General features: G+C 36.6%; 1 protein-coding gene across 9 annotated transcripts in view; it reads left to right on the top strand.

Annotated features, from left to right (window-relative positions):
• ELF1 (E74 like ETS transcription factor 1) overlaps positions 1-14225 on the top strand; it is a 123004-nt gene that overhangs the window by 68779 nt on the left and 40000 nt on the right. For 7 of the 9 annotated variants that reach the window (XM_037800147.1, XM_037800150.1, XM_037800145.1 and 4 more), the window contains one exon: positions 6300-6480. In XM_037800147.1, the coding sequence (XP_037656075.1) occupies positions 6300-6480 (181 nt within the window). Of the gene's footprint in view, positions 1-6299; positions 6481-14225 lie in introns of those variants that run through there. The other 2 variants (XM_037800154.1, XM_037800152.1) reach the window with 1 other exon arrangement.

Genomic DNA, 14225 nt, shown 5'->3' with positions numbered 1-14225 from the left:
CCAAATTTATCACTTTGGTAGTATTGATAGCTTATCAGTATTTAGTCTTCCAATCCATGATAAGGAATGCCCTTCCGTTTTTTTAGGTGGTCTTTAATTTCTTTCAGCACTGTTTTGTTGTTTTCCATGTACAATTCCTTTACATCTAGTTTCTGTTTAAGAATTTATTTTATGATTTAGAGTACTTATTACTTCTTGGTATCTTCCTTTGTCTGAAACATGAAGGAACATTTTGAAATAAAAGGATGCAAGTGTGTTTTAGGTTTATTTCTCATAAAAAACATTGAGGCTTCTTAATTGTAATGAAACCATAAATAATATTTTTAATATAGCAGGCTTATTAAAGGAAAATAACAAAGTACTTGACATTATCATTTATAGGCAGGAACGTTTCTTATGTTCAAGTAGATAGTACTTTATGGGTAAATGTTTCTTTGAGAAACAGGATATTTACCAATCTCCAATTATCTCTCCACATGATACTTAATAACTACAAAGAGAACAATAGTAACTTTAAAGTGGAGAAAACTGGTAGACACCACCTTAACTAAGTGAAGAAAGTCAATATCATTAGGAATGTGACAAATAAGGATTTTGGACCTCCTGATATGATTTACTTGAAAGGACACACTATTAATATTAATTCCATGATATTTCTGTTCAAAATGCATAAACTAATTGCAAGTAAATGTTATACAAACCCAAATTGAACATTTCTACAAAACGAATGGTTTGTACTATTCAAAAGCATCTAGGTCAAGAAAGACAAAGAAAGATTGAAGGATTGAAGAACTGTACCAGATTAAAGGGGAAGAAACTGTTTGTGATTTAAGGAGTTTTCATGAAGAAACATTATAACTAAATGAAAACCATGGTCTTTGGTGGGATCTTGAACTAGTTTTTTGTTTTTTGTTTTTTTGTTTTTTTTCCATTTGTTATAAAGGACATTAGGAGAATTAGAAAATTAGATTAAGGTCTAATTTTTACTGTATTGATGTTAATTTCTTGAATTTGATAAATGTACTATCTTAGATAATACCACATAATAACTTATGTGAGATATTATTTGTGTATACTTAATTATTACAAAGAGAACAATATTAACTTTAAAGTCAAGAAAACTTTAAAATCTTTTAGACACCGCCTTAACTAAATGATGAAAATCAGTATCATTAGGAATGGGACAAATAAGGATTTTGGACCTCCTGATATGATTTACTTGAAAGGACACACTATTAATATTAATATATGCTCCCATCTTAGGCTTAAAGTAACAGTGTGTGTACCACTTTCAAACAAATCTGAAAAAAATAAACGATGAAGCATATGTTAACATTTGGGAAATATGAGTGAAGAGTGTGATAAATCTTTTTACTGTTTTGTAGCTTTTCTCAGATCTGGAATTATTTCAGAAAAAAAGATTAGGTATTAAGTGAAATTTACTGTTAATAATTATTATTTTTTTTTAAATTAGGGAAGTTGTGGGTTTACAGAGCAATCATGCACAGAAGACAGGATTCTCATATGCTACCCCACCACCAACACTTGTGTTGGTGTGTGGAAAGTTTGTTACAATTGATAACACTTTTTTTTTGTAATTCTATTTTTTTTTAACAGTAGTTACATTTGTTACAATTGATGGAAGATTATTAGAGTAGAACTATTACTATTGTCCATAGTTCGCATAGGGGTATATTTTCCCTGTATTCCATTACTCAGGTACCTGCACACTAGATAAAGGGAGTGTCAGTCACAAGGTTTTTACAATCATATGGTCACATGATAAAAGCTGTATAGTTATATGATCATTATCAAAGATCAAGTCTACTGGATTACAGTTCAGCAATTTCAGGTATTTCCTTCTGGCTATTCTGATATACTATAAACAAAAAAATAATCTGTGTAATGAGTCAGTAGTCATAATCATTTCTTAAATCTTATTTTCTCAGTTACACCTCTTCCCTCTTACTTGATCATTTTCTCAATCTTCAGGAATATCTGAGTAATGATTATTTTAGGTTCTTTGTGCTGGAAAGGGACGTCGACCTTTTGGGGTAGAGGAATGGAACTGGTTGATGTTCTTGGAGAGGCTGGTACCTCTGGATTTCAGGTCTTATCTGGCATGGAACAATCTGGAGACCTTAAGTTTCTGAAAAAATAAACTTACTAAATAATACATTTATAGAGTCTTAGGTAGAGCCCAGGGTATTCTTTAGGGTTTTCAGGAATACTATTGGTTGGGGCTTGGTATACTCTGGCAAGTTGCAATATCTGGTTGAAGCTTGCCTAAGAGTAATTTCCAGGATGACCTCTTGACTTTATTTGAAATCTCTTAGCAACTGAAATTTTATTTTGTTTCATTTCTTTTCCTCTATTTGGTCTGGAAGGCATTGTCAATCCCATGATGCCAGGGCCAGGCTCATCCCTAGGGAGTCATGTCCCATGTTGCCTGGGAGACTTACACTCCTGGGAGTCATGTCCCACATACAGGGAAGGGTAGTGAGTTTATTTGCTGAGTGGGCTTAGAGAGGCCACATCTGAGCAACAAAAGAGGTTCTTTGGGGGTGACTCTTAGGCGTAATTGCAAGTAGGCTTATCTTCGCCATTGCAGAAATAAGTTTCTTAAGGGCAAGCCTCAAGATTGAAGGCTTGGCTTATTAAATTGGGATCCCTAGTGCTTGAGAGAATATCAGGAATTCCCCAAGTGGGGAAGTTTAATTGTTCCACATTTTTTTCTCTAGTCCCTCAAGAGGACTTTGCAAATACTCTTTTATTTTCTTTGCCAAATACTCAGGAATGTATTAGGGTATTACACTAACCTGTATAGAGTAATAAGAACTCATTTCCTATTCTAGGTTCCATGTAATTAGGTTGCTTAAATACACTGACCAGAGAGTTAGATTAGATAGTGTGCTACAGAAAATTTAAATTTTGGACAAAATACACATCTCTTCCTTTGGTCTCACACAGAAGTTGGAGTTTTAAATTATAGATGATACCATCCTTTACCCTGTATTCTGATTTACCTTAGTCCTAACCAGATCAGCTTCATTCATATCTCTAATTGAAGTCTGATCTCCTTTTCAGCTTCTTTAACAGTTGCTGTATGGATTAATGCAGAGCTGAAGAACTCTTAACTCCTGAGTCTCAGGTATCACACAGATACCTAAAGTCAGGGAACTACCAGGTTATATACAAAGAGCATGGCATTTCAGAATTTAGAAATAACAGTTAAAACTCAGGAATAAATGTACTGCTATAAGAGCTGACAGTCTAGGAACCTTTACATTGAGCCGAATGGAACATTCTGTACTCCTTAATCATCGATTGCCCAGTCCCTACCCACTTTCTGTCTTGTTAACCTATGTTCCTGAAATCAATTCTCTATAGAGTTTGCTCGTTATATTTAGTTTATGTTAATGAGACCATACAATATTTGTCCTTTCGCTTCTGCTTATTTCACTGAACATAATGTCCTCAGGGTTCATTAACCTAGTTGCAGACCTTACAACTGCATTCCTTTCTACAGCCACACAGTATTCCGTTGTATGTATACACCACAGTTCACTCTTCTGTTCATCAGCTGATGTACTCTTAGGCCACCTGCATCCATTGGCAGTCGTGATTAATGCTGCCATAAACACCAGTGTGCAAAATGTCTATTCATGTCCTTGCTTTGAGTTATTCCACGTGCGTACCTAATAATGGGGTAGCAGGATCATATGGCAACCCTATACTTATCCTTTTGTGGAACCATCACACTGCCCTCCAGAGGGGCTGCACCATTCGACTTCCCTACTACTGTGAATAGGTATATCTCTCTCTCCACATCTTGTCTGGCACTTGTATCTTTCTGTTTATTTTTTTAACAGTTTTATTCACACACCATACAATTCATCTTAAGTGTATATCAGTGGCTTCTGTTAACAATCACATAGTTATGCACTGACCACCACAATCTATGTGAACATTTCCATATCTTCTGCAAAGAAAGAAGAAAAAAAATGCAACAGCAACAAAAATCCCATAGCCCTCCCTTATATCTCCCTCTTACTGACATTTAGTTTTGGTACATTGCCTTTTAATTAACTGATTTTTGAGAAGGTTGTTTAAAATCCTTTATAAGTCAGTTTTCTCATCTGTAAAATGAGGTAGCTGAGTGAGCTTTTCTTAGGTTACTTACAGCTGTAAAATTAAGTGATTTTGTAAATAGACATTTTATTCATAATTTATAGCCTTAATATAGCCATGCCTGGAAAGGATAATAGTAGGAAATGAAAGTTAATTATTTCACTTGAGTTGAAGACGTTGTTAAACAAAGCCTGTGTGCCAAGCGACAGTTTAATATTTATTAAACTCACAAATTTTTTGTTGTTGAGATTTTATTTCACTGTACATTTCATTTGTCACTTCTTGCTTCAGACTTAGGCATTAATGCTATCTTATTAGATTTTTGTTTAACTGTAGTTTAAAAATGTGCTTTTATAGGATTTCTGATGAAAACTTGGTTATTAAGACCCAGAATAGAAAATTAAAGTTTGTTCACTCTTAGCAGATAAATATTATGTCCAGCCTAGAAGGTTTGGCAAGATATAGGTAGCTGATGATGTAAAAACTAAATTGATCTTTGTCACTGTGCTTCTGGTATAGCCTCAGCCACCCTTATTATAAGTTGTAACCAGAGTAACTAAGTTCTGTTTCAGAGAGAAAACTGGGAAGTAGAAACTTGAGAATGGTCTGTCATATAAAAGCATTTTATCAAGCCAATAAAGTTTATAAGAACACATATTATGATCCCCACAGCCATACACTTTCCTTTTATGCCTTACAATGGCAAATATTAGCACACTCCTTAAAATGTCTCAAAGGTATAGCCACTCCATAACATATACGAATCACAAGTAAAGGTAGCATAGACTATACTTGGTGACCAATATTTGAGTATTCTGTCTTTCTTAGAAATTATCTAGGTATCCAGAGATAATTACGTAATATTGATCCTAGGCTTTAAAGTTAATGAAGGCTCTTGCAATTATAGCTAAGCTGACACATTAACATAATTATTGTTGATATAAAAAGTTTGTCCAGATTAGAATTTTAGTTGAAAACATAACTTAATGCTTTTTGTAAACATCATATGGAAGTGATGCTAGCATATGTTCAATAAGTATCTGCCCTCCTTTTCCCCTAGGATATAATTGGACAAATCGATTGAATAGTCAAAGCCATCCCTGGAATATCATAATTGAGAATAAATCTCATTCTATCAGGCAAACCTGATTAAGGAGCAAGGGTTTTATATAATATGTAAAAACAGATCCACCAAAGCCCTCCCAGGAAACTGGTCTAATATCTGTTCTAAGGCTTACAGGGTTGCAGCCTTTCAGGATGTAAGGAAAGTAGCAGATTTTGGAGAACTTGAGGAGAAAGGAAGTTACCACGTTTATAGATACTGTAGGTGAAACCTGGTGGAAACAAATTTTTGGTATTTCATAGCCATGGGATAGAAGAGCAAAATAATAAAAGTCTTTAAAAGTTTGATCTTATATCTCTTATGAAACCTCTAAACAAAAGTTAATTCTCTGGCTTTAGTAGTGCTCAACACAATATGGCTGTAGATTTGCTGGCCATGCCACAAGAAGACATTTTATGAGTTAATTAATACTTCTTGTTACACTTATGTAATTGAATCAGGGCAAAACACAATGCGACCAGCCTTTTTGTCATCAAGAATAATCTTTGGAGACTATTTATGATCACAAAGAAGATTGTTTAAAAATTATGTAAAATTGATAATAACAAGGCAAAAGGATGACTACATGTCCTTTAAATGTAATAATAGAGTATGGTCCAGCAGGCTTTATTGTTTGATTCTCAAGGGGATGTACCTTTGTTTGACTTGTTATTACTGCTGGTTAGGACCCAAACTCTCTGAGTCACATGTTGAGTTGTAGACTTTTTCCCATTAGAGATGTAAATGATTTCTGTCCAATAGAGAAGATAACCCTAAAGGTTACAGTTTTATTTCCCTTGTAGAACATTAACTAGTTTTGCCTCAAAATAACTTCATTCCTTCCAATATACTCCTACCATACCAAAAGAAAATTATTTTAAGATATTTGTTTTTCCCATTGCTTTGCTTTGTTTTGTTTGGAAGTGTTTTTTATTTGAAAAATAAAATAATTTTAAAATTAAAAAAAAAAAAAAAACTAAATTGATGCCCAATATAAAATATTTTTTGTTTCTATCAAAGAAAACTCTGTTAATCTTTTTATTTTCTCATTCCCCACCCATCCCAGCTTGGTGATCCAGCCATTTTTCCTGCTGTAATTGTGGAACATGTTCCTGGTGCTGATATTCTCAATAGTTATGCTGGACTAGCCTGTGTGGAGGAACCCAGTGACATGATTACCGAGAGCTCACTGGATGTTGCCGAAGAAGAAATCATAGATGATGATGACGACGACATCACTCTTACAGGTGCGTGTGCCTCCAGTAGGACCTCACTGCAGGACAGTTCTAGGCAGGGTCCCAGGCCTGTGTTTTGGGTGGTACAAAAAGTTCCTAACGTGGTTTTGTGTAATTTCATTACCTATAGGTAATAGAGACCAATACATTTTCTGTCTTACCTGCCTGTGTTTCATCTGCTTTCTCACTCCCCTTTCTTTGTTAAATACATTGAGATGAACATGACAAAATAGGAAACATGTAAGAGGGACCAAACTTATTTAGTTCATCAAGTCTTCACCGAGTGTTTTGTATGCCTAGCTCTGTATTCCTGATAATAATGAAAAATAGTTTGTGAGGAACAAGATAGGAATAGTCTCCTTCTTACTGCTGCCACAGGGAGCAAAATTAAGAGAACATGACCCAAATGTAGGATACAGTCCTGGGATTTACAGAAGATTCCTTTTCTGCTGAGAGAGTAGTAGTGATATTTTTATCAGTTGTAGAAATTGATGTATTTATATTTTTGCACATTTATATTCATATATCTTACCCAGAGATGTTGGGTATATTTGACAAAATTAATTATTTGGAAGCCAAGGTTATTTGAATAATTATTCTCAAATTGAAGTTTGCCTGAAGTAGTCATAATGAGGTATATTGGTAGATTTCATGGTGGCAGGTGTTGTGGCTGCCTTAGACACAGCTCTGGCTCAGCATCTCGCACAATGCTTTTATTCGAAATGCACTACAGTAAAAGTTTCTTGAATAAATAACTTATGCTACCAAATATTAAAACCTTTGGATTCCAATTCTAGATGTACATTCTGATATAAGAACTTAATATACGATATCTGTGACATTTTAAATGACTGGGGAAAGGAAGATTGGCAGAGTATCCATTTGGTGGAAGAGGAAAGAAAGTTAGATACCTACTATATGTTATGTTCCACAATATCAAAATAAATCCCAAATGGATTAAAATGTTTACCATAAGAAATGAAATCATAAAAAATCTGAACAAAGGAAAAAAGTTATATGTTTGATTTTTAGGTTATGAAAGTTTTCCTAAGTATAACATTTAGGAAAAACTGCAAAGGGATGGACTTTTATAGCAAGTATTCTTCTTTATACCAAAAAACAATATAACTGAAGTATAAAGGCAAATGAGAAATGAGTATAACTATATACAACCTATATGTTAAATAAAGGGGGTTAGTATCTTTAATGTATAGTGAGCTCTGACAAATCAGTAACAACCTCAAGTGGGCAAAGAATTTGAACAGACCTGTAATTGGAAAAAAAATACAAATGCCTAATAAGTATGACCAAGAAGGTTACTTTTTCTAGCAAACAAATAAATGCAGTGTGAAACACTGACATTTTAATCACCGCTGCAAAAGCTGTGGGCCTGGTTTTATTTGTGGGTAATAAGGAATCTTGAAAATTGGCTAAGGACCTACCAAATTGACACTGAAGAAGGCGATGAAGAATTGTGTTTCTATTCCCATGTATTTGGAAAAACCAGACCAGGAACAGTATTTCAAGAAGTCCTGATACAGGGTAATTGTAGCTGGGGGAAGGAATAGAAGATTGATTTGGAACCGAATAAAATTTGCAGTTACTGGCAATAGTAAATATAATAGTGATAATCAAACTAATAACTATCATTTATTGAATACTTATTGTATACCAGACCCTATAATAGTTATTTTAAAACTTTTAATTTTGAATTATTTTTAAACTTACAGAAAAGTTGCAAAAATAGTGTCAAGAGTTTCCTTATATCCCACACCGGGCTTCAGCTAATGTTAACATCTTACATAACCATGGTAGACTTATCAAGAATAGGAAATTAATGTTGGTCTCAATGTTATTATTTAAACCTAGACCTTTTTCAGATTTTACTAGTTTCACACTGTCTTTTTTTCTATTCCAGGATCCTATCCAGAATCTCATTTTTAGTTGTCACGTCTCCTTAAAATCTTCTAATGTCTAACAGTTCTACTGTCTTTCCTTATCTCTCATAACCTTTACACTTTTGAAGTTATTGTGTGGAATGTCTTTTATTTTTAAGGGTCTGATGTTTTCTCATGATTGAAATGAGGCAATGCATTTTTGGCCAGAGTACCACAAAAGTGATGTCTCCTCAGTACACCATCATATTAACATGATAGGTTTTATTTAGCATATATTATCTCATTTAATTCTCCCCACGAAAAAAGAAAACTGGAATTAGGTTATGTTAAATGACTTACCCAAGGTCACACACCAAGTGGCACAACCATCAATGATCACATTGGCTAACACCTAATTTTTGTATTGTGTTCTGTTTTCTTCAGAGCATCTTCTCATATAATTGTCATGTTCAGAGCAACCCAGTGCAAGTTCTTTGATCAATTGAGACTTGTTTCTCCCTTATCAATAAGGGAATTGGATTAATCTGATTAGAAATTTCTCTTCTTTGCTGATTCTGATCTTCTATGTTTTGTGTAGAATGACCACCACTATGCACGTGTATGTTGTGTAGCTGATGGGTGTTTTGCAGAATATTCTGATGTAACTTCCTGATGTCCTTGAGTAAAGCTACACTCCCTTTAAGTTGGAAACCATAGTATCTCCTGAAGGGGTGTTCATTCCTGGTGTTAGTCACCAGGGAAGACACTGGTCCTCAGAGAGGAAATGAAGGCTAGGAAAGCAGATTTTATGTCTTTAGGAGAAGAAATTGCTTCACTCTCTTGGGTTTAGACTTGAAGACAGCAGATGATGAGGTACAGACAGGCTTCTTCCTAGAAAACATGACTCGTGTGGAATGGGTCCGAAAACAAGTCATATCTTGAAAACCAGATTTTCTGTTCTCATGTTTCTCCCACCCTCACTTTTTTATCACCCAACCCAAGCCTTAGTTTAAATCCACCATTCTTCTCTGAGCAATGCCATGAAAAAGGAAGGAACCTTCTAGCCCATCTTAATCCAGAGGGGGGAGGGAATGTACTCTGCCTTTGAGGAGGAACGGTATTGTCAACTGCTAGTTGAGAAACTCCAGGGGATGAAAGAGATGGGTTTATAAACAGTTTTTATGAGTCTTGGCAGGAGGTCCAGATGATACTAAGGAATTACTGTTATTGGTTTTACGTATGACATTCTATTTATGTTTTTTAAAGACTTTTTTTTTCCTTTTTAACTTTTATTTTGAAATACTTTTGAACTTACGGGATAGTTAACAAAAACAATACAAATTCCCTACAGAGAACTCCATGTACCCCTACCCCACACCCCACCACATACCCACATCTAATAATTTTAACATTTTGCCATATTTGCTCTTTCTTTCCTTCCTTCCTTCTTTCTTCCTTTCTTTTTTCCTCCCTCCCTCCCTTTCCCTTTCCTTTCTTCCTTCCTTCCTACAGTTTGTCCATCTACACATCCGTCTATTTTAATCAGTCCATTTTCTGAACACTTGAATGTAGATTGTATACATCATTCTCCTCGAGCACTTAATATTGCTTTGTACATTTCCCAAGAACAGGGATATTCACTTATGTAACCAAGTGAGTTATCTAGTTTAAGAATTTAACATTGATATAAAGCTTATAGTCTATATGGTAATTTTTCCATACGTTCCAATAATGGCCTTTTTTTACAGTGTTAATATGTATTATATTTTATTTTCCAATTCAGTTTTATTGAGATATATTCACATACCCTACAGTCATCCACAGTGTACAATCAGTTGTTCATAGTACCACCATATACTTGTGCATTCATTACCACTGTCAATTTTTGAACATTTTCATTACTCCAAAAAAATAAAAATAAGAATAAAGATACAAGTAAAGAAGAACCTGTAAAACATCCCATCCTCCCCATTCCCCCTATTATTCATTTGATTTTTGTTCCCATTTTTCTACTCATCTGTCCATACACTGGATAAAGAGAGTAAGAGCCTCAAGATTTTCATAATCACACAGTCATACCGTGTAAGTTACATATTTATACAATTGTCTTCAAGAATCAAGGCTACTGGGTTGCATTTCCACAGTTTCAGGTATTTCCTTTTAGCTATTCCAGTACACTAAAAACTAAAAAGGGATATCTATATAACACATAAGAATAACCTCCAGAATAACCTCTCAACTCCATGCTCCACTTAGTGGGGAGGACAGTATGTTTACCTGCCAAGTGGGCTTAGAGAGAGAGAGGCCACATCTGAGCAACAAAAGAGGTTCTCTTGGGGGAGGGGGTGTGACCCTTAGGCACAAATTATAAGTAGGCTTAGCCTTTCCTTTGCAGTAACAAGCTTTATAAGGGTAAGCCCCTATATCAAGGGCTCGGCCTTCTAAATTGGTAGTTCCCAATGCTTATGAGAATATCAGTAACTCCCCAGGTGGATCTATTGTGTTTGGGGTATGCTGCGCTTCTTAAATCTGTAATTTTATGTCTTTCATAAGAGTTGGGAAATCTTCAGTGATTATTTCCTCTATTATTTTTTCTGCCCCCTTTCCCCTCTCTTCTGGGACACCCATAACATATATTCCTGTGCTTCGTGTTGTCATTCAGTTCCCTAAGACCCTGCATGTATTTTTCAATTCTTTTCCCTATCTGTTGTGTATGTGATTTCAGATGTCCTGTCTTTTGAGTTCACTGATCCTTTCTTCTGCCTCTACAAATCTACTGCTGTATGTCTCCATTGTGTATTTCGTTTCTTCTGTTGGGCCTTTCATTCCCATAAGTTCTGCCATTTGTTTTTTAAAGCTTATGAATTCTTCTTTATGGTCATCCAGTGTCTTCTTTGTATCCTTCATCTCTTTTGCCACATTTTCCTTTAGCTTGTTGACTTGATTTAGAAGATTTGTTTGAACATCTTTAATTTGTTGTTTCAACTCCTGTAACTCACTTGAAGTGTTAGTTTGTTCCTTTGGCTGGTCCACATATGCCAGTTTGGATATATTGTGTCCCCCCGAAAGCTATATTCTTTAATGCAATCTTGTGCAGGCAGGCATACTAGTATTGATTAGGCTGGAATCTTTTGATTGTTTCCATGGAGATGTGACTCAGTCAGCCGTGGGCGAAACATTTGATTAAATTATTTCCATGGAGATATGGACCCTGCCCATTCAGGGTGGGCCTTAATTTAATCACCGGAGTCCTATAAAAGAGCTCACAAACTGAAGGAGTTCACAGGAGCTGAGAGGGACATTTTGGAGAGAACTAAAAGCTGACACTGATGCTGACATTTGGAGATGCTTGGAGATGTTTGGAGATGCAAGCCCAGAGTTTGCTCTGGAGAAGCTAAGAGAGGACCCTAACACTTAGATGCACAGGAGCTGAGCAAGCTAAGAGAGACCCAGAGACATTTTTGAGAAAGCCATTTGAAACACAACCTGGGAGCAAAGGAACAGCAGATGCCAGCCATGTGCCTTCCGACCTCAAAGATGTGTTCTGGACCATTCTTCAGTGAAGGTATCATCTTGTTATGCCATAGTTTGGACACTTTTATGGACTGAGAACTGTAAATTTGTAACTTAATAAATCCCCTTTATAAAAGCCAATCCATTTCTGGTATTTTGCATAACAGCAGCATTAGCAAACCGGACCACCATATTTTCGTGTTTCCTAATATGGCTTGTTATTTTTAGCTGTCTAGGCATCTGATTTTCTTGATGAGCTTGTTTCTGGAGCTTGTTTTCACTCTTTTACCTAGGATGTTCTTGTTGGTTGGCTTTGTTCTCTATCTGTTCTTTGGCGTTCTGTTCAACTTATTCTAGACCTCTAACATAGCTTCTTTTTAGCTGATCAGAATTTTTCAGCTTTTGTTTTTCTGGTCCTTGCTCTGCCTCTATGTAATCTTTTTGTGGGGAGGAGGGGTCTCCCCAGCTATGATTGACCCCAGATTTACCCGGTCCAGACAGGCCCAGGTCTCAGGAGGAAGGTGTAATTGGTATCAAGTTTCCCTGAGAAAAATGAGACCCCACAAGTTGTCAGACACTCCTGACATCTAGGGATGCCTCTAGACTCTGTGCTTTTCCTGTCCTGTCCAGCAGGTGGTGCTTGTCAGTCCACAGCTGTCCACTGATACAAAGGGATGCGGGGCCTCTAATTCTCAGCAGACCCTGTGTCTGCCGTGGGTGTGGCTGATGGAAGTTGTTTCTGTTATCCAGCCCCTGGGATCTGAGTTCTCTGAAGAAGGCCTGCCAATTGAGCTGGGCCCTGATCCCCCTTTTCTTGGGGCCGATATGCCCTTTAGAATTATCTCCCCCACTAGACTCATTGCTTTGTCTCTCAGACCTATCTTAGCTCTGCCCTTAACTGGGTCCAGCTGCCAACTGAAAATGTCTGAGGATTTCTCTATTGAGTCAGAGTAGTTTTGAGAAAAAGAAAAAAAAAAAAAAGGAAAAAAGGAAAAAAGGAAAAAAAATCCCTTTTCAGAGCTGGTTCCTGGCTCCATGCATCCCCGTTCTTGGGAGACAGCCCCTCTCCAGCACTCCGAGTTCAACTGACTCCAAAAGCCTGTTTTTATTCTTTTTTATTTTATTCCATTTTATTTTTTCCTGTCAGCCCGTCCTCCTCTCTGCAGAGATTAAAGCCACAGTTTTAGCTTTGCCTAGGTAGTTTTCCTTGTTCCCAGTATAGCCTATTTAAAGATATACCCTTTAGGGAATTACCTGCTTCACCTGCCTAGCTACTCTCAAACAACATTACTTCCACTCTTGCCCAGGACAGTGCTGAAGCCTGAGAGTTCAAGTAGCTTTAATGTGCTATTGAAGTTTTTTAAGAAAATAGAGTCAAAGAGAAAGAAAAGAAAAAAGGAGAAGAAAAACCCCTTTTTAGAACCAGACCCCAACTCCCTAGGTTTGCAAATGAGCTGTCGTTGGTACCCATTTCTATGTGACCCCCTCTCCCAGGGCCCAGCCCTTTCCCAGCACTCCAAGCACCCCAACTCCAAAAGTCTCTGTTTTTTTTTGTTGTTGTTTTTAGCCCTTACTCCTCTCTGCCATGCCGAAACCTCCTGGTTCCTTTCATGCTTGTTCTTGATTTATCTCTCCTTGGAGCTTTTATTCAGCAGTCCAAATTTTTAATTAATTCTTCATTTGAGGCCTGGTTAAGCCCCTCTCCTTGCTCCCAGCAGAGACTGTTTCTTTTTCCCTTGGGAGCTCCAAGAGAGTCTGCCATGCCTGGCTGGGAGACTTACAGCTCTTTGCTGAGATCTCAGCTGTGCCACCCATTCCAGACTGATGTATGATGAGTGTCCACTCACAGAAGTCCCCTCCCTCTCAAGCAGTTGCTCCAGACAGTTCCAGCTATTTACCCACTGCCCTTGAGGAGTAACAAATTTCCACACCATGTCACCATCTTGCCCTGCCCTCTGCTATAATGGCCTTTTGAGCCCCTTTTCCTCACTTTTTAGATCCCATCCAAGATTGTATTTTGCATTTAATTGTCATTGTCTCTTAGTTGCTCTTTCTTTCTTTCTTTCTTTTTTAAATGGTGGGAACATATACTTTCCCATCTCAGCCACTCCCAAGCATACTGTTCAATGTTCCTGTACTCCTCTGTCTCTCTACCTTTCTACCTTTTTATTGTTCTTGTCACATATGGCATGCTGATATGTTATGAGTCCCAATCCACTGATTTATCATTACATTTTATGCATTTGCCTTTTATATCCTGTAGGAAGTAAAAAGTGGTGTTACCAGCCAAAAATATAATAGTATTGCCATTTATATTTACCCATGTCATTATTTTCCCTGGAGATCTTTATTTCTTTTTGCAGCTTC

Source organism: Choloepus didactylus, chromosome 12, assembly GCF_015220235.1.
Source record: "Choloepus didactylus isolate mChoDid1 chromosome 12, mChoDid1.pri, whole genome shotgun sequence".
NCBI lineage: Eukaryota > Metazoa > Chordata > Mammalia > Pilosa > Megalonychidae > Choloepus > Choloepus didactylus.
This window is presented reverse-complemented; position numbering and strand designations above follow the sequence as displayed.